Consider the following 20,722-nt stretch of genomic DNA (forward strand, 5'->3'; position numbering starts at 1 on the left):
CTTCATCTCTTCAGAGATCATTTTTAAGGGCAGTTGAAGAGATATATTTAATCTGGTGCTTTTCTTCCCCTTCTTGTGCTCCTGCCTGATCAGTTCGGGTAGAGATGGTGAGTCCTGTTATCACACATGGCTTATTCTGGTGTCTGGATGCACACACCAAACCTCTACATGTACAGAGCAGTCCAACTCTGGTTTTCTATTCTTGAAATTCTCTCATCCGGTTAACATTTTGAGTGCATTTGTGCTCTTGGTGTGATCTCTTGAAGAAGAAGATCTGTGGGGATTGGAATCAGTATTGTTCACGACTCTAATCACAGAACGTTTCAGAACTCTGTTTGTATCTGCTATTGCTGAGAAGGTACAAAGCATCCTGGCATGGGGGAAAAGTCAAAGATTCAGAGAATGGATTTGCAGCATGCTCTATATTTGTGACAGCCATGGGGGAAGGACAGAATTTAAATAGGGTTTGGGGAGGGAATACAGAATGTCTGCTTAACTGCAGAGATCCCAGTTCCCAGGGTGTAAGATACAGGATCACAGTAGAATATCATGAGAAGGACCCCACCAGACAGTGCTGCTCTTCTGGAATCCTATCAGGACATCCAGAAGTTCTGCATATCTTAGGGCACTGTTCTTTCTGGTATTGCTACTTGTGAAGATATCTACCCTTCGTGCCTTTAATTACTTGGTTTTGATGTGGAATATTTGTCTATGAGAAGCTGTTTGAAATTTGGATCATACTGCCATGCCTTCACTGAACACTTCCTTGCAGACAGAAGGGAAGAGAAATTATAATTTTTTACAAAAAATGTGTCGCTACACCACGTCAAGAATGTTGTAGAGATGGTAAGGCAATTCCCTTCTTGGTAAGGGAAAAGTGAACAGAGGATGGAAATGGAAGAAAATTGAAAGCAAGAAGAGTGCAATGAAGAAAGCAAAGATGGATATAGATAAAGAGAAGGTAAGAAGAAAGTAGTAGAAGAAGAGAAACAGAAAGGGACAAACTATAAATGACTTTACTGGCACGTCACCAATACTGCCACTCTGTACGAAAAGAGAAGAAGGTGACAAAGAAGAGAAAAAGAGAAGGAAAGCCAGATAAGAAAGAAAAACAGAAATAACATGCTATAAAATAATGCCACAAGGAGATAATTGGGAATGGAAGATGACAAAAAGGAGAAATTTAAAACAGTATTACGCACGGACGTTGCCTCAAAGTGTTGGCCGGAGGTAATTGCCAACACCCTCTGCCTCGGTTAGAATTCTGCATTCCAGCGCTGATACCACGTAATTAGAGTTGGTGGATCCAAATACTTTTGTTTGCAGTGTGGCTCCAGAGGCAACTGACGAGATACCAGACGGGGTAAGAAGAGAGCAGCGGAAAAAGTCCAAAGGATAAAAAATAAAAGGAGCACTGTAAGAAGAGACGACAGAGGAGCCAGCCATGACGGAGCGGAGGCAGAGGCGCTGTCGCTGTGGCGTGTGCGGCGGCGGAGCAGCGCACGGTGTCGCTGCAGGCTCAGGAACGGCTCGGTGCGGGCGGCTCCGCCCCGGTGCGGCGGAGAGCCCGGCTGTGAGCGCGGGGGGGCGGCGCGGGCCGGGCAGCAGAGCCGGTGCGTCCGGGCGGCGGCGGGGAGCCGTGCGGGGCCCGGGCCGGGGCCGGCAGCCACAGCGGCAAGAGCGGCGAGAGCGGCAGCGGCGGCAGGGAGGATGGGCGAGCGGTGGTGTGCGGCGGTGCTGCGGGTGCTGGTGCTGCAGGCGCTGGCCTGGGCGCTGGCGGGCGGGCAGGTGCGCTACTCGGTGGCGGAGGAAGCCAAGGCCGGCACGGTGGTGGGCCGTCTGGCGCAGGACCTGGGCCTGGAGGCGGGCGAGGCGGAGGCGCGGCGGCTGCGGCTGGTGGCTCCGGGCCGGCGGGCGAGCGTGGAGGTGAGCGGGGCGAGCGGCGCGCTGCTGGTGAGCTCGCGGCTCGACCGGGAGGAGCTGTGCGGCAAGAGCGCGCCGTGCGCGCTGCGCCTGGAGGTGCTGCTGGAGCGGCCGCTGCGCGTCTTCCATGTGCAGCTGGAGGTCACCGACATCAACGACAATGCCCCCGTCTTCCCCGCCGCCCGAAAGAACCTCAGCATCGCGGAACTGACCACTCTGCCGGGGTCTCGTTTTCCGCTGGAGGGCGCGTCGGATGAGGATATCGGAGTGAATGCGCAGCTCTCCTACACACTCAGCCCCAGCGAGCATTTTAGAATAGAGGAAGAAAGCAGTAACTCTCGCACTAAGTCCCTGTATCTGGTACTCACGAAAGCTCTGGACCGCGAGACGATTCCCGTGCACCGGTTGGTGCTGACGGCGAGTGACGGGGGCCGGCCGTCTTTGACGGGGACCATGGAGCTGGTGATCTCGGTGCTGGATGCGAACGACAACGCGCCCCAGTTCAACCAGTCTGTGTATAATGTACATTTGTCTGAGGACGCCATACAAGGCACGCTCGTGGCGCAGATGAATGCCACGGACCTGGATGAAGGAAGTAACAGAGATGTGAAATATGAAATCGATACAGTTGTTCCTCCCTCTGGCTCAGATTTGTTCAGCATTGATGCGAACACAGGGGAGATCAGACTGAAGGGCGCGCTGGACTTCGAGGTGGTTAACTTATACGACCTAAATATTAGGGCGACAGACAAGGGGACACCTCCACTGTCGGGTCACTGCAAGGTGGTGCTGGAGGTGCTGGACGTGAACGACAACACGCCGGAGGTGTGGGTGACGTCGCTGTCGGTGCCGGTGGCAGAGGACGCGTCGGTGGGGACGGTGGTGGCCCTGCTGAGCGTGTTGGACCGGGACTCGGGGGAGAACGGGCGCGTGCGGTGCTGGGTGTGGCCGGCGTCGCCGTTCGGTCTGGAGGCGACGTTCGCGGGCTCGTACTCGCTGGTGCTGCGCGAGGCGCTGGACCGGGAGCGGGTGTCGGAGTACGAGGTGGAGGTGCGTGCGGAGGACGGCGGGGCGCCGGCGCTGCGCGCCAGCCGCGGGCTGCGGGTGCCGGTGTCGGACGTGAACGACAACGCGCCCGCCTTCGCGCAGGCCGTGTACACGGTGCTGGCGCGGGAGAACAACGCGGCGGGCGCGGAGCTGGCGCGGCTGTGGGCGCGGGACCCGGACGAGGCGGGCAACGGGCGCGTCAGCTACTCGCTGTGGGAGGGCGGCGGGGAGCCGCGGGGCAAGGGCCCGTTCCGCGTGGGGCTCTACAGCGGCGAGGTGAGCACGGCGCGGGTGCTGGACGAGGCAGACGGGCCTCGCCAGAGGCTGCTGATCGTCGTGCGCGACCACGGCGAGCCGGCGCGCTCGGCCACGGCCACGCTCAGCGTGTCGCTGCTCGAGGCGGCCGAGGCGGCGCTGGCCGCGGGATCCTCGTCGTCGGCGTCGCCGTCGCGCTCGGCCGTGGGCGTGGAGCTGGGGCCCGGGGCGGCGAGCGCGGCCACCAACGTGTGGCTGGTGGTGGCCATCTGCGCCGTGTCCAGCCTGTTCCTGCTGGCCGTGGTGCTGTACGGGGCGTCGCGCTGGGCGCCGCGGGCGGCCGTGCTCTCGGGGCCCGGGCCCACCACGCTCGTGTGCGCCAGCGAAGTGGGCAGCTGGTCGTACTCGCAGCGCCACAGCCGGAGCCTGTGCGTGGCCGACGGCGCCGCCAAGAGCGACCTCATGGTTTTCAGCCCCAACTTCCCCCCTCCGCCGCCGCCCGGCCCCGCGCCCAAGGACACGCAGCCGGAGTCCTCTGCTCTCCTCGACACGGTCAGTGGCACTGCCTTGTTAGCTTCTCTCCTTCGCCGCCTCTTTTCTCCTCCGCCCGTTCTCTCCCGCTGCCTGGGTAGTTGTTGCCTGTAGCGAGGCTCCGCCCCCGCAGCCTGAGGGCAGTCGCTGTTTAAGGACATTAAAGGCACATTTCCATCCTCGGCCTTGTCCTTCCCTGATTTTGCAATTTCTTGGTGCGTGGAAGCAGAAATAAGGTATTATGGCACTCCAGAGCATTTACCATCCGCATCTGAGCCTTGCTGCGCTGGACAGGAGTGTTGCCCTAGAATGAAATCTCTGCCTATTGCAGTGAGAGGTGTCCCGAGGTGGCAGCTTTGCAGGCAACTTTCTTACTTTTTTGCGTGAAGGGTTTAAATGCCGCTTGGTGCAGGAATAGAAGAAAACCCGGGGTGGTGACAGTCCCCCAATCACTTTGTATTGACTTATGCCTTTGGTGGCTTCTGACCATATTGGTATTAGGTCTGGATTATTATTGAAAACTGTCCTCTTTCATTTTCCTTGCATGAGATGTGACACAAAATTACATTTGGGACTTCAGCTATTTGATTCCGTATGGAAACAACAATTCTGCATTTAGGTTCCACCTTCAGGCTCATTAAGAAAGTAGGAAAGACAGTATGGACTTTACTATCAACTTTGCCCTTGTACTTTTTTCCCGTTCTGTAACAGAATGAAACTGTAGCGTATTTACTAAAGTGAGTGTGGCAGTGGCAGGGTTAGGCCCAGATTTGTTGTGATGTGATCTTGAGCAGAAGAGCTACCTGAGGAAGGTGGGATTCATTGAGAAGGCCATGGGCCATGTCTTAAGACAAGAATGAGTCATGATGTGGTTGAGAACTCATCTCCCAGAGTGATGAATGAAGGATCCCTAGAGAAAACTGTGAGGCAGGATGGACACAGAGTACTTCTGCCTGGCATCCTTTGCAAGACTCTAAGGTCCTGGAGCTGGAGGCCTTGTGGACCTTGAGTTGCTGTGTGGTATTGAAATGACCACAAAATCCTTTGAGGTGATGAAGTTCTCCCGAAACAGAAAGAGGTTTGTGCTGATACATCATTGTTGTATAGAATGTGTTGGTAAGAGGAAATGCAATGCTGAAAATTGTTTGATGAACCCACTTCCCTCATATTTTGAGGAAGGCATTGTGGAGGGGAGGACTTCAGCTTGCTGAAGTCCTTGTGTAGGGGTGCACGTCTATAGCAGCTTCCTCAGCTGCTGATTTTGCTATGATGGGTCCTTGCTGCTTGTCAAGTGGGATTTGCAAGAGGATGTGATGAGGAAGAGAGTATAACCTGTGTGTGCCTCATCTCTCCTGCTTGAGCACTTGCAGGGTCAGCCTCAGTAGAAATTGGGTGTTGCCTCGTCGTGCTTAACCCTGATACTTGCATGGCCACACAACGCCCTGCAGAGCAGCCCAGCCCTGATGTCATCATAGAAATTCTCCCCCACAGTTTAACTGTGCTTGTGCTTCAGCATTTGGTGTGGTTCTCTCAAAATAAAATGAATCTGGATCAGGATCAGAGCTGTCACTCTGACCACAGAATTTTAAACATCTCTAATGTGTAGCTCTATGGTGTTTCTGTCTGAGATTGCCGGAAAAGAGTTTCACATTTATGGTGAATTTCACAGTCTGCCAGAAATTTTGTGGTTTTGCATCCCTTCATAAGTTCTTTGTGCCAATTGTAAGGGAAGGTGGGGATGTGCAAAGGCCTGGATCATGCTCAGGTGGGTTTTATTGCTGGGGCAAGCTGGTTGGGTGGGGCAGTTTGGCTGCTACAGCTGTAATCCTCTAAGTGGCATGGTGTACTGCTTGGGCCCTCTGTCATGGGGAGGGTGACTTTGAGTGGAGAAGTTTCTTTACTGAGGAAACGGAGATGCTGTGTAGCATAAGCACTATCACTGGGGGAGAAAAGCTCCAGCTGCTTGGCTGGAGATTCATTTCCCAGAGCTTGGGATAGAGGATTCCACTGGAAAACCTTGTGAAGACACCTGTCGCCCTGGTTTGCTTGCCTGGGATCCTTCCAGGTCCTTCTGAAGTCCTGTGTATCCTTGGTATTCTTCATGCTCTTCTGGCCATACACATCTTCCATACAAAACTTGGATCACTTGCTTTTGAAAATATGGTGTTGGTGAAACAGCAGCTTTTCTAAATATCAGTCTTGCTTGGCCAGCCTTCTCTGAAGCTCTCCTTGTTTACATCTCTGCTCTTGTCTTGATAGGGAGTGGGAAAACTTCTGTCCATAACCAAGAAGTTGTCTGACCTGGCATTTTGATACAGTGGAATAGGACCTTCTAGTTTTCTTCTCTCTTTTTACCAAAACATTCCAACTTTTTTTTGCTTTTTTCTTCTTTTGCATTGGCCATGTGTTGGTAACAGTGGATGAAATACAGACTGTTGAATCTTGGTGGCTGTCAGGTAGCTGAGTTTCCAGCAGCTAACTATCAGTATGAGGGATGGATTTTCCAGTCTTCTAAGCTGAGGCTGAGGTTGGGAGAATGTCCTGAGATTTGCAGAAACTCTCCCACTTAACATGTTATAAAAGTGCATGAAGGAGCATTTTGCTCTGTTCAGTGATTTAGAGGCTTTTGCAGAATGTGGGTCATTTTCTCCTATTCATGTCCCCCAGAAAACTCTGATAACATTAAAAGAAAATGTTCTTCAGAACCAATTCCCTCCCCTGAAAGTAAATATTTTCTGAAGAAGGAGCCAGAGTTGCTTCAGGTAAGTTCCTGCTACCTAAAGAAGATGAGTCTGAAATACAGTTGTATCCTTATACATCTTTAGTCATGGTATCTTCATTTTGGATTGACCAAATGTGCCTGGATTTGGACTTGATGATCCTTATGGGTACCTTCCAGTTTGAAATGTTCTGTGACTCCTTTACTGGATCAGCAGAGCACCACTGCCTCCTCTCATTCCTATCTTCTTTCTCCAGACTCAGTATCAGCAAATAACAGCAAGCACGGATGAAGGAGAGACCCTAACACATTTCTCAGAGTGGATGTGCTGGGAGTCGAGGATGTGTTCTCAGAGAAATTGACACAGATAAAATGATGTTGTTGCCTTTACCCCGTGGATCAGGCTACACAGAGGCATTCCACGGGGACTATGCCGCTGGGGATGGACGTTCTTGCTGTGTGTTCCTGACTGTGCTGGCCTGCCTGAAATATGAAACCAGAAATTTACATTCAGCATGCAGGTGGCAAATGAGGTGTGAAGAATAGCTCTTCATCGAAGTATATGGACAGTATTTGGAAGCTGTGGTTGTTCCATATTTTTTTTGAGCATTCAGGAAAGGTTGATGTGCTGGGCCTTGATGGCTTTGAGTTCCTGAAGAAGATTTGCTGGGTTGTTTTTGCTTAGTCAAGTCTGTTTACACTAATGTCAAACAAAGTACCTAGGGATTGGACCTGTGTTTCAGAGGGCTGTCAATTCTCTCCCTTGAGAGAATGGAGGCTGAAGAGTGTGGTTTCCTTCCAGAAGGTGAGGTGAAAGAGCACTCTGTCAGTGCGGCACAGACTTGAAGTGAGCAGGTTTGTTTCTTGAGTGGAGAGATGAAAGACGACAACGGAGAGCAATGAGATCTGTCACCAACGGCGTGTTTGTGCTTCATGGGAGAGTGAAGTAATGGAAAAATATGTTGGTAATGGAGATAAAGAAGAGAGAAGAGTATGTGTGTGCATAAGGACAGTGAAAGGAAGGAAGGAAGGAAGGAAGGAAGGAAGGAAGGAAGGAAGGAAGGAAGGAAGGAAGGAAGGAAGGAAGGACTCACATATGGACAAATTTACTGGTATGTCACAAATATTCTCACTGTACGCAGAAAAGGAGGAGAGCACGAAAGGAGGACATAAAATAAGTAACAGAAGAGAAAGAAGATGCTATGAAGGAATTATGCAAGAAGGTAATTAAGAATGGGAGATGAGAAAGAGGAGAAAGAAAACAACAGCAAAAGAGATGAGCAGTTCGCAACGACCTTACCTCTATTCGCTGGGTGGAGCTGCTTCTCAAGAGCGTCTGCCTCGATTACAATACTCCGCGGTCCGACGCTAATGCCATGTAAGTCGAGTTCGTAGATCCGGCTTGTTATTGCTGCTGGCTCCGGAGGCGACTGACGGGATACTAGAAGGGGTAAGAAGAGGAGCACTGTAAGAAAAACCAGCAGAGAAGCCAGCCATGACGGAGGGTGCTGTGGCTGTGGCGTGTGCGGCGGCGGAGCAGCGCACGGTGTCGCTGCAGGCTCAGGAACGGCTCGGTGCGGGCGGCTCCGCCCCGGTGTGGCGGAGAGCCCGGCTGTGAGCGCGGGGGGGCGGCGCGGGCCGGGCAGCAGAGCCGGTGCGTCCGGGCGGCGGCGGGGAGCCGTGCGGGGCCCGGGCCGGGGCCGGCAGCCACAGCGGCAAGAGCGGCGAGAGCGGCAGCGGCGGCAGGGAGGATGGGCGAGCGGTGGTGTGCGGCGGTGCTGCGGGTGCTGGTGCTGCAGGCGCTGGCCTGGGCGCTGGCGGGCGGGCAGGTGCGCTACTCGGTGGCGGAGGAAGCCAAGGCCGGCACGGTGGTGGGCCGTCTGGCGCAGGACCTGGGCCTGGAGGCGGGCGAGGCGGAGGCGCGGCGGCTGCGGCTGGTGGCTCCGGGCCGGCGGGCGAGCGTGGAGGTGAGCGGGGCGAGCGGCGCGCTGCTGGTGAGCTCGCGGCTCGACCGGGAGGAGCTGTGCGGCAAGAGCGCGCCGTGCGCGCTGCGCCTGGAGGTGCTGCTGGAGCGGCCGCTGCGCGTCTTCCATGTGCAGCTGGAGGTCACCGACATCAACGACAATGCCCCCGTCTTCCCCGCCGCCCGAAAGAACCTCAGCATCGCGGAATTCACCACTCTGCCGGGGTCTCGTTTCCCGCTGGAGGGCGCGTCGGATGCGGATATCGGAGCGAACGCGCAGCTCTCCTACACACTCAGCCCCAGCGAGCATTTTAGAATAGAGGAAGAAAACAGTAACTCTCGGAGTAAATCCCTGTTTCTGGTACTCACGAAATCTCTGGACCGCGAGACGATTCCCGTGCACCGGTTGGTGCTGACGGCGAGTGACGGGGGCCGGCCGTCTCTGACGGGGACAATGGAGCTGGTGATCTCGGTGGAGGATGCGAATGACAACGAGAGAAGAGTATGTGTGTAGGAAGGAAGGAAGGAAGGAAGGAAGGAAGGAAGGAAGGACTCACATATGGACAAATTTACTGGTATGTCACAAATATTCTCACTGTACGCAGAAAAGGAGGAGAGCACGAAAGGAGGACATAAAATAAGTAACAGAAGAGAAAGAAGATGCTATGAAGGAATTATGCAAGAAAGTAATTAAGAATGGGAGATGAGAAAGAGGAAAAAGAAAACAACAGCAAAAGAGATGAGCAGTTCGCAACGACCTTACCTCTATTCGCTGGGTGGAGCTGCTTCTCAAGGGCGTCCATCTCGGTTACAATACTCCGCGTTCCGACGCTAATGCCACGTAAGTCGAGCTCGTAAATCCGGCTTGTTATTGCTGCTGGCTCCGGAGGCGACTGACGAGATAGCAGAAGGGGTAAGAAGAGAGCAGCGGAAAAAGTCCAAAGGATAAAATCTAAAAGGAGCACTGTAAGAAAAACCAGCAGAGAAGCCAGCCATGACGGAGGGTGCTGTGGCTGTGGCGTGTGCGGCGGCGGAGCAGCGCACGGTGTCGCTGCAGGCTCAGGAACGGCTCGGTGCGGGCGGCTCCGCCCCGGTGTGGCGGAGAGCCCGGCTGTGAGCGCGGGGGGGCGGCGCGGGCCGGGCAGCAGAGCCGGTGCGTCCGGGCGGCGGCGGGGAGCCGTGCGGGGCCCGGGCCGGGGCCGGCAGCCACAGCGGCAAGAGCGGCGAGAGCGGCAGCGGCGGCAGGGAGGATGGGCGAGCGGTGGTGTGCGGCGGTGCTGCGGGTGCTGGTGCTGCAGGCGCTGGCCTGGGCGCTGGCGGGCGGGCAGGTGCGCTACTCGGTGGCGGAGGAAGCCAAGGCCGGCACGGTGGTGGGCCGTCTGGCGCAGGACCTGGGCCTGGAGGCGGGCGAGGCGGAGGCGCGGCGGCTGCGGCTGGTGGCTCCGGGCCGGCGGGCGAGCGTGGAGGTGAGCGGGGCGAGCGGCGCGCTGCTGGTGAGCTCGCGGCTCGACCGGGAGGAGCTGTGCGGCAAGAGCGCGCCGTGCGCGCTGCGCCTGGAGGTGCTGCTGGAGCGGCCGCTGCGCGTCTTCCATGTGCAGCTGGAGGTCACCGACATCAACGACAATGCCCCCGTCTTCCCCGCCGCCCGAAAGAACCTCAGCATCGCGGAATTCACCACTCTGCCGGGGTCTCGTTTCCCGCTGGAGGGCGCGTCGGATGCGGATATCGGAGCGAACGCGCAGCTCTCCTACACACTCAGCCCCAGCGAGCATTTTAGAATAGAGGAAGAAAACAGTAACTCTCGGAGTAAATCCCTGTTTCTGGTACTCACGAAATCTCTGGACCGCGAGACGATTCCCGTGCACCGGTTGGTGCTGACGGCGAGTGACGGGGGCCGGCCGTCTCTGACGGATATGACCATCCGAGGCAGCGGCACGGCTGCTATTGCCATGGGTGTGCGGTGGCGGAGCAGCGCACGGTGTCGCTGCAGGCTCAGGAACGGCTCGGTGCGGGCGGCTCCGCCCCGGTGCGGCGGAGAGCCCGGCTGTGAGCGCGGGGGGGCGGCGCGGGCCGGGCAGCAGAGCCGGTGCGTCCGGGCGGCGGCGGGGAGCCGTGCGGGGCCCGGGCCGGGGCCGGCAGCCACAGCGGCAAGAGCGGCGAGAGCGGCAGCGGCGGCAGGGAGGATGGGCGAGCGGTGGTGTGCGGCGGTGCTGCGGGTGCTGGTGCTGCAGGCGCTGGCCTGGGCGCTGGCGGGCGGGCAGGTGCGCTACTCGGTGGCGGAGGAAGCCAAGGCCGGCACGGTGGTGGGCCGTCTGGCGCAGGACCTGGGCCTGGAGGCGGGCGAGGCGGAGGCGCGGCGGCTGCGGCTGGTGGCTCCGGGCCGGCGGGCGAGCGTGGAGGTGAGCGGGGCGAGCGGCGCGCTGCTGGTGAGCTCGCGGCTCGACCGGGAGGAGCTGTGCGGCAAGAGCGCGCCGTGCGCGCTGCGCCTGGAGGTGCTGCTGGAGCGGCCGCTGCGCGTCTTCCATGTGCAGCTGGAGGTCACCGACATCAACGACAATGCCCCCGTCTTCCCCGCCGAACGAAAGAACCTCAGCATCGCGGAATTATCTGTGCTGGGGTCTCGTTTCCCACTGGAGGGCGCGGCGGATGCGGATATCGGAGCGAATGCGCAGCTCTCCTATACACTCAGCCCCAGCGAATATTTTACACTCGATGTTAAATCGTCTGATGAAAACAGGAAGTCTCTGTTTCTGGTACTTGCAAAGTCTTTAGACCGCGAGACGATTCCCGTGCACCGGTTGGTGCTGACAGCGAGTGACGGGGGCCGGCCGTCTCTGACGGGCACCATGGAGCTGGTGATCTCGGTGGTGGATGCGAATGACAACGCGCCCCAGTTCAACCAGTCGGTGTATAAAGTGCAGGTACCGGAGAACGCTACAGAGGGGACACTCGTAGCACGTGTGAATGCCACAGATCCAGACGAAGGAAGCAATAAACAGTTTTCTTACAACATCTTGAGTTCAACTCCTATCGGTAATAAAGAACTCTTCACCATTGACACCAAGACTGGCGACATCAGACTAAAGGGTACGTTGGACTTCGAAGGCGTTAGTTTACATGAATTGCAAATCGAAGCCACAGATAAAGGGACACCCCCGCTGTCGGGCCACTGCAGCGTGGAGCTGAAGGTGCTGGACGTGAACGACAACGCGCCCGAGGTGTGGGTGACGTCGCTGTCGGTGCCGGTGGCGGAGGACGCGTCGGTGGGGACGGTGGTGGCCCTGCTGAGCGTGTCGGACCGGGACTCGGGGGAGAACGGGCGCGTGCGGTGCTGGGTGTGGCCGGCGTCGCCGTTCGGTCTGGAGGCGACGTTCGCGGGCTCGTACTCGCTGGTGCTGCGCGAGGCGCTGGACCGGGAGCGGGTGTCGGAGTACGAGGTGGAGGTGCGGGCGGAGGACGGCGGGGCGCCGGCGCTGCGCGCCAGCCGCGGGCTGCGGGTGCCGGTGTCGGACGTGAACGACAACGCGCCCGCCTTCGCGCAGGCCGTGTACACGGTGCTGGCGCGGGAGAACAACGCGGCGGGCGCGGAGCTGGCGCGGCTGTGGGCGCGGGACCCGGACGAGGCGGGCAACGGGCGCGTCAGCTACTCGCTGTGGGAGGGCGGCGTGGGCGGCGGCGGCGGGGCCGCGGGGTCGTCGTCGTCGTGGTCGGGCGGCGGGTGGCGTCCGGCGTCGAGCTACGTGTCGGTGGACGCGGAGAGCGGGCGCCTGTGGGCGCTGCAGCCCTTGGACTACGAGGAGCTGCAGGTGCTGCAGTTCGAGGTGCGCGCGGTGGACGCGGGGGAGCCGCCGCTGAGCGGCAACGCCACGGTGCAGCTCTTCGTGCTGGACGAGAACGACAACGCGCCGGCGCTGCTGCCGGCCGCGGGCTCGGCCCCGGAGGCGGGAGCCGTGGCGGCCGAGACGGCGGCGGCGGGCGTGGGGGCGGGCTCGGGGTCGGGCACGCTGTGGGCGTGGGCGGCGTGGGGGGCGCCGGCGGGGCAGGTGGTGGCCAAGATCCGCGCCGTGGACGCCGACTCGGGCTACAACGCGTGGCTGCGCTACGAGCTGTGGGCGCCGCGGGGCAAGGGCCTGTTCCGCGTGGGGCTCTACAGCTGCGAGGGGAGCGAATGCGCAGCTCTCCTATACACTCAGCCCCAGCGAATATTTTACACTCGATGTTAAATCGTCTGATGAAAACAGGAAGTCTCTGTTTCTGGTACTTGCAAAGTCTTTAGACCGCGAGACGATTCCCGTGCACCGGTTGGTGCTGACAGCGAGTGACGGGGGCCGGCCGTCTCTGACGGGCACCATGGAGCTGGTGATCTCGGTGGTGGATGCGAATGACAACGCGCCCCAGTTCAACCAGTCGGTGTATAAAGTGCAGCTGCTGGAGAGCGCTGCAGTGGGGACACTGGTTACGAGGGTAAATGCCACGGATGCGGACGAGGGAATTAACAGTGAAGTGACCTATGCCGTGACGAACTTCATTCCCCCGAGTGGAAAAGATGTGATTTCCATTAATCCGAACTTCGTAGCACGTGTGAATGCCACAGATCCAGACGAAGGAAGCAATAAACAGTTTTCTTACAACATCTTGAGTTCAACTCCTATCGGTAATAAAGAACTCTTCACCATTGACACCAAGACTGGCGACATCAGACTAAAGGGTACGTTGGACTTCGAAGGCGTTAGTTTACATGAATTGCAAATCGAAGCCACAGATAAAGGGACACCCCCGCTGTCGGGCCACTGCAGCGTGGAGCTGAAGGTGCTGGACGTGAACGACAACGCGCCCGAGGTGTGGGTGACGTCGCTGTCGGTGCCGGTGGCGGAGGACGCGTCGGTGGGGACGGTGGTGGCCCTGCTGAGCGTGTCGGACCGGGACTCGGGGGAGAACGGGCGCGTGCGGTGCTGGGTGTGGCCGGCATTTCTTGCTCTGTCCCCTCTCCCCCGCCTCCCGGACAGTGTCTGCCTGGAGCCGAGCTCCGCCCTCGCGGTGCCGGGGCGTTCCGTGTTTCATGGTCCTTTATCCTGTGAGTGCTGGTTGTATTACCCCTCGTCTTCAGTGGCTGTAGTGCTTTACATCGCAGCAGGTTTTTGATGCCGCTGTTATCTTCTCTCTTCCTCTTATCGTAATAACAAAGGGAGCTCTGCAAAATACTTAAATTTTGCTGCCCTCGGTGCAAAGTTGAATGAAATACCTCTTTTGTCTTGCAGCGTCTCACGAGTCTTGCCTCTTTGATGGCAATGAGAATGAAATTCTTCTCTATGTCACTATCTTCTCTATTTTGTAATTTTAGAACCTTCAGTGGCTGTTTCAGAATCAATTGCCATCTGTCTTGAAGCCACATCTTTTTCTTGCCTACTCAGCTTTACAGTCCCCTGCAGTGAAAATATTTTGCCAGCTTCCTACCTACGTCTTCAGAGTAATCAACTCTTTCTGCAGTTTTTTCTGCTGACCTGTATTTGAACTCTGCTCCATAAGGTGATATCTCCTCTAATCTTTGATACATCACTGTTCATGACATTCTGAGATCCCCTCATGAGCTATTAAATGGAACAATTATTGATAAAGATTTCTGCCTGACTGCAGTGTTTGCCTTGTCTTGCTGGTGTTATCAGGTCTGTTTTTCTTTTATCTGTGGCATTAATCAGAAGTCTGAGTGCCTCTTTCACTCTCTCATTTTCAGTGGAGTATCTTCACTTGCCCATATTTCCCTGTCTTACAGGGGGGCATTTCTAATGAATTTCTTGCTTTTGACTGCTGTGAATTGCTGATTTCCAGTCTTTTCTTACACAGAAGTCTGTCCTCCTCTTTGATTCACCTTTGAAACAAAAATCTATATATAAAGTTCCAACCTCTTCACCATGCATGGCATATATTAGTTTGTGAAGTACTACAGAATTACTATGGACATGAAAAGAGATGCATTTCACACTTCCCCCTTTTAAGTATGATTGAAATGCTCTTTCTAATGTATGGTACTTAAATGCAGAAGAACACAAACCAAAGTAGATGCCAAAATGTGCAGCTGTAGTGCTAGACTGAGGAAAACATATTGGTAGAGGACTTGGTTTTGGTGCATTAATATATTTGTAGAAGCACCTCAGTTTGGTTTCTGACTTGGGTAGTCCCATGTACACAGCAGTCATAGGCATTGTATTTCTAGGATGTTGTAGAGTTTTAACATTATCTTATTTGTGATTACTTGATTTAATTTTGTTTTTCCCTTCCCTGAGAATAGTTTTAAAATAAACTGATTTTTTTTTCTCATTGTGTGCTTGCCTTATGATAATCATGTGAATACGGAGATGGATGATTCTTGAAACTCCCGATTTCCAGAGTGATTTAGTTTGATTTTATCAGGAGATGTGTTGGCAATTGTGAATGAAAGCCATGCTGCCAAATAATGGTCTTTTATTTCAGAGTCTGTGCCGTTTGCCATCACTGTGGTTTACTGTCTTGTAGTCTCTTAAGGTCAGTAATATTTTGAGAGAAAGTTTGCAAAGGTGACAGGTTTCATTTGTTTCTGCCTTCATAGAAATGGTTACAGAAATGTTGGCAATACAGCAGGGATTTGAGAGAATGGAAAAAAACCTGTTTGCTTTTTCAGCCCTGCTTCCCTGAAATTTTGAACAGTGATCCTTGAACACAGGACTGACAATGGAAACCTAGAAATAAATCAAGACAACAGTTAGAATAGCAACATATGTAATTAAAAATATCTGTTGACAGACCCACATGGACTTTTTTAGCGTTTTGTATGTTCCTTTTTTGTTGTCGTTCTTTACCTTTGGGTGCATGCATCGTTGATTCCTCCTGTGGTAGAACCAGCAACTCACTAATCTGTGAAATTCCCTGGTTTATATTACTGCCTGGCCTACAGGACGGGGCAGCAGAAAGTGCTGTACCTGTGTAGAGAAGAGGCTCTGATGTATTTATGCCAGTAGATGAGGTGGGAGCCTGGGAACCTGCTATGAGATGAACTGTGCCTTGCCAGAACAGTGGTGCAAGCCTTTTATCTCATCTTCAGTTGTGTTGTGGTTGAATGATTCTGTTGTGTCCTGCAGCAGCTCATCTCCATCAGTAATGGGCACATGGCTTTGCCGTAGTGTGAGTTTCTACATGCCTAAAAATTATAACCAAGACCTTGATCTTCATTGTGCAGCTACACTTGGGGGATAAAACTTAGAGAAAGTACCAATACATAAAGATGAGAGAATTCAGGTTCCTTGAGCTATTTCACCCTTCTGAGAGGATTTCTGCTCTGTCAGAATGTTTAGAGAATAGAGTTAGGGAGTCGCTGAGGGATTTGAAAGCCTTTGGAATTGGTATTTGCTGATGCTTTACTCGGTTGGAAATACACTTCGGAAGGCAAAACAATTCTGCCATGGACAGACACATGTATTCTTTGCCATATGATGGGTGTACTGTATTATTTAATCTACAAAAAAAAATCAAGGAGACTGTGTGGAATTTCTCAGCTACATCTCTGTCACAAAGCCATGAAAAGGTAAGCAATTTCTATTATTTTCTAGCATTTCTGGACTTGACCAAGTACATTACATGTGAATCTATGTCTTCTGAAGACCTGAGTGCTTTCTACAGATGGAAGATCGAGGATACAGTCTTCTTCGGTAGAGGAACCAGCTGAAGTATCTTCTGAAAGAAAACATAAATGAGAAAATTGAGTTATGCCTCCTCAGGCATAAGAGAAGATGAAGTCTGGAGATCAGAAGTGGGGTAGGCTTTATGCAGTGAAGATAATCCTAGGTATGACTCCCGCGTTAATATGGGTGTCCCATTATAGGTACATTTTGGCAATAGTGCTTCTCAATTAAAGTGCTTTAAGGAAGGAGAAGAGAAAGAGGAGACAAAAGCACCACCTATTACCGCTGCGGAGGAAGGCAGTGTTCGGAAGGGAAATCTCGGAGCGCGTTGGCTGAGCGGGCGGAGCCACGGCAGGTACATTGAAGATCCAGTCTACTTCGGTAGAGGAACCAGCTGAAGTATCTTCTGAAAGAAAACATAAATGAGAAAATTGAGTTATGCCTCCTCAGGCATAAGAGAAGATGAAGTCTGGAGATCAGAAGTGGGGTAGGCTTTATGCAGTGAAGATAATCCTAGGTATGACTCCCGCGTTAATATGGGTGTCCCATTATAGGTACATTTTGGCAATAGTGCTTCTCAATTAAAGTGCTTTAAGGAAGGAGAAGAGAAAGAGGAGACAAAAGCACCACCTATTACCGCTGCGGAGGAAGGCAGTGTTCGGAAGGGAAATCTCGGAGCGCGTTGGCTGAGCGGGCGGAGCCACGGCAGGTCCATCCCCGCACGGAGCCGCAGCGGGAGGAGGGCAGCAGGCGGCGGCTCACGGAAGGAGCCGCGGTCGGACACCAGATGCCGCTGTTGGCCGCGAAGGCGCCGGGAGCCACGGAAGGGCCGCAGCTCCGCCCCGAGCCTCAGTCACGGATGAAGTCTGGAGATCAGAAGTGGGGTAGGCTTTATGCAGTGAAGATATTCCTAGGTATGACTCCCGCGTTAATATGGGCGTCCCATTATAGGTACATTTTGGCAATAGTGCTTCTCAGTTAAAGTGCCTTAAGGAAGGAGAAGAGAAACAGGAGGAGAGAAAGGGGATACAAAAGGACCAACTATTACCGCTGCGGGGGAAGGCAGTGTTCGGAAGGGAAATCTCGGAGCGCGTTGGCTGAGCGGGCGGAGCCACGGCAGGTCCGTCCCCGCACGGAGCCGCAGCGAGAGGAGGGCAGCAGGCGGCGGCTCACGGAAGGAGCCGCGGTCGGACACCAGATGCCGCTGTTGGCCGCGAAGGCGCCGTGAGCCACGGAAGGGCCGCAGCTCCTCCCCGAGCCTCAGTCACGGTGCTGTCAGCCGGAGGAAGGATGCGGCGGACCGGCGCGGGCGGGGCGCCGAGAAAGCGGAGCGGCGTGCCGCTTGTCCCATCCGCCGCCGCCCGGTTGTGCTGCAGAAAACGTTTCTGCTGGGAAGGGGGCGTCTCTCTCCCCTCTTGCTTCAAGCTTGGTAAGAGTCTTCAAAAACTTATATTTTTGTTTCTCTCTTTTTGGTAGTACGATTTCCTTAATACATGAATCCTCGATGTTTTAAACCACTTTCTGTAATAAGAGTGTAGATCGATGTCCTAGCTTTGCCGTGTGTTGTATTCAGACTTGATCTGCTTTCTTTTGAAATTTCATTTTCTGTATACGTGATTGCTCCTCAAAATTTCCATGTTTTTTCATTTCACTTTAAAGTCTTATCTTGCACTGGACGATATTTCATTATTGGGGTTTGTAATTTTTGGTTTTTATTGCCTACTTGCCATCAACTTGCAGTACTAGTTGTTAATGGGTTATTTTATTTTCGTGTTTTAATCATCTTTCAACCTGTGATTTGTTCAGTATTGAGTAATTTGATATCTCCCTCAAGGTGAATGTAATTTTTTCTGTGAACCAGGTGCGTTTTCACTTACGTGATGATTGTTGTCAGTCAAGCGCCAAGATGCGCTCTGAGTTTTTAGATTTAGAAGCTTTCTTATTGTCACGATTCTCCACTGTGGAGAAACTGAAATACATGTGATGATAATTTTGGGGCGAAAAGGGCGGATGAAATGTTGGAAGTTGTGAGCGTTGTTCTGTCTCTGGAAATTCATCGAAAATATGTGCGTGTGTGAGGGTAGAGTCAAATAAAATCCAGGATGTTTTGTGGAAAAATTGAGGTCTCTTTGAGGCATGGGGTGGTAATTTACCATTTCCCTCCTCCTGATGTCAGTCTTCGTAGTGATCGGGCTTCATTTTATCCCATGCATACAGAAATACGCTGTAGAAAAAAAGAGTCCAAATTTGGTGGGAGACGAGAGAGGCGGGAAATTGGTTAAGGGAAAATTATAACGGAAAATTTCTGTGTGTGGTATTCAGTCATGGTAGGTTGACAGCTTTTGGCTCTCTCAGCAGTAGAGCAGAAAATACCGAGAGAACAGTTTCAGTACTATTTTCCTCAATGATTTCCCGACGCAGAGAGCGATTGTTTAATTACCGTGTTGTTTTCAACATCATTATTTTTCAGCTGATCTTTTCCTTTCACTGATGGCACTGAATTGTCTCGGTTCTCATCTCGACCAGCTTCAAGGCACTCTTTGAGATAAGACTTTAGGGTCATGATTAGCCTTTCTTGTTCAGTGTCAGAAAATTAAAGCAATTTTTAAAAGAAAAAGGGAAGATCTCTTCTGTTTAATTTAATTTTGTCTATAGCTTCAAAGCGAAATGTGTAAAGCTGTCGGAGTAATAAAACCAAGCAGTACGTATATAATTTCGTGTTATGCATTCAATTTCTTTGGTTAACCCCCATATTTTTAAGACACAGTGATAGCTGTAAACGTGGTATTTTTAGTTTGACTAAGTACACTTGGTTGGGTTTTGAGCTAATGGATATCTTTAGAGGAAGGACACAGGCTGTAGAATTTAAATGACGGATCGTTGTTTCCAAAATTACGAGAATGGTGCTTATAGGTGTACAGAAAACAGCAACGAATTTTGAAAACTTCATGTCCTTTTTGAAAAGTATCGTAGGAGTGGGTTATTACTCGTTGATCCCTAGAAAAACATTTCAGTGTGTCGCACGATTTTATCTTTTCTTCTCTTAAATCAATTAGTACCGGCTTTAAGTTTGAGTTCTTTGTGTACTTGCTGAGGATTGTTTATTTAGTGTCTTTTGATGGTGAACGGGAGTCGGGTGCTGAAGGAGAGTGGGTCATCACCACTTAATGGGTGAACTACTTCACTTGTGAGGAGCAAGGTTTGCCCCAGCTCTGTAGAACTGTCACTTCTTTCCTTTAATCACATAGGTGTGACGGAACCACAATTTTCTAAAGGAAAAACGTGTATTTTAAACTTATAAACAGATTTAACTACCTCTGTAGAAGATGGAGAAACAGCATTTGCTCACAGGTGTGGGAAGCGACTCGTTTCTTTAGGTTATGATTAAGGGCCGTGTGGGGTCTCAGTGCCGATCGCTCGGGGCAGGGCAGGATTTGGCTTCTGTTCGGTTTCCCCTTCGTTTCTCTGACTGCAGTAATGAGTTGAATTTACCGGCGTTTGTTATAGACGTACACTGTCAAGAAACTATTTCAATATTTCTGTTAGAAACATAAAGCAATCTTAACTTTGGAAACAGCTCGTGGATGCTTTTACTTCGTGGAATAGTCTGGGTAGGAGAAGGCTCTAGAATATCCTTCAGTGCCCTGAATAAACGATGCCAATTTCGCGCAGAGCTGTCAGCCGCTGCCAGCCCAGGTTGTTCTTATCGCCGCCCGCTGTTCTGGAGAGTGACTCTGATTAAGGCGGTGTTGTCAGGCTCAGCGCAAGCCTGGCACCGAGGCGGGGCTGGCAGCCGGGAGCGCTGCCGAGCGCTTCTGCGGGCGGCTGCGGCGGCGGGAGAGGCGGAGGGGAAGCGGCAGCAGCGCCTGCTCCGCCGTGGTGGCCGGAGGATGTTTTGCAGCTTTCAAAGGAGATTTTACAGGCAGGAAAATGCTCGGCACGGCTGCCTCGGAGTTGTCAGAGACTCTGAGTGCTCGGCTCGGAGCCGCTCCTGCCGCCCGAGCGGGACTGAGCCCCCGTGCCCGCTATCGCTGGTGTCCTCCCCGCCAGCTTCTGTCAAGTCCGGTGGTCTCTGACTGGGGGTCAACACACCGATCTGTGTCCTCGTATTAAAGAGACGAGATCTTTCCTGCGATGTACTGAATAACATGCAGTGGGTGCCTGTTTCTGTGCCTCGATGGGGGTAGTGAGGATTTTCGTGGGAATCTAGAAATTCTCTGCATGTGAGATTGTTATTCCGGGCTGCTGATAGCTAAAAGTCATCTGTGCTCCGCGTCCCCAAGGAGCAGCTGCGAGCTTTTTGAAGGGCATCCTGACAGCACTGCTCGCTCTGCCAGCAGGCACAGCCCGCCTTGGCAATGCAGAGGGGCTCAGAGCAGATCAGCCCGGCGATGCTGCCGAGGTTGTTTCCGTCCCATCCACTGGGAGAAGCGCAGGGCTGAGAGCGAGCCTGGTCTGGGGGGCTCCCGCAGGGCTCAGCGCGGCTGCCTGCCACACCTCCCGAGCGGGAGGAGCCCGGTGTTTGGGGTCTCTGGGGCACCCCCGTCCTTCCTCTCGAGTGAAAGGCGCAGCGGGGTCCTTGCACCTCCGTCCGCAGCTCCGCGCTGGCGATCTGGGCTCGGTCCGAGGTCC

At 53.6% G+C, this 20,722-nt stretch overlaps 1 protein-coding gene across 1 annotated transcript; it reads left to right on the plus strand.

Moving 5' to 3' along the window:
• Positions 1 to 1,119: 1,119 nt before the first annotated feature.
• LOC120503454 (protocadherin alpha-5-like) lies at positions 1,120 to 13,580 on the plus strand. Its single transcript, XM_039711941.1, has 3 exons — positions 1,120 to 3,197; positions 12,115 to 12,610; positions 12,708 to 13,580. Exons 1-3 carry the CDS (start codon positions 1,711 to 1,713, stop codon positions 13,578 to 13,580), a joined length of 2,856 nt encoding a protein of 951 aa, XP_039567875.1. The 5' UTR covers positions 1,120 to 1,710.
• Positions 13,581 to 20,722: the final 7,142 nt, after the last annotated feature.

Source organism: Passer montanus, unplaced genomic scaffold (assembly GCF_014805655.1).
Source record: "Passer montanus isolate IOZ18808 unplaced genomic scaffold, ASM1480565v1 scaffold257, whole genome shotgun sequence".
NCBI lineage: Eukaryota > Metazoa > Chordata > Aves > Passeriformes > Passeridae > Passer > Passer montanus.

What these genes read in the sequence shown, in the direction of transcription:
- LOC120503454 (XM_039711941.1), top strand. Translation starts at nt 1,711, where the DNA reads ATGGGCGAGCGGTGGTGTGCGGCGGTGCTGCGGGTGCTGGTGCTGCAG. An exon ending in TCGCTGTGGGAGGGCGGCGG is followed by an intron (nt 3,198 to 12,114) that starts GGAGCCGCGGGG and finishes CGTGGGCGGCGG; the next exon opens with CGGCGGGGCCGCGGGGTCGT. An exon ending in GCTGCGAGGGGAGCGAATGC is followed by an intron (nt 12,611 to 12,707) that starts GCAGCTCTCCTA and finishes GTACTTGCAAAG; the next exon opens with TCTTTAGACCGCGAGACGAT.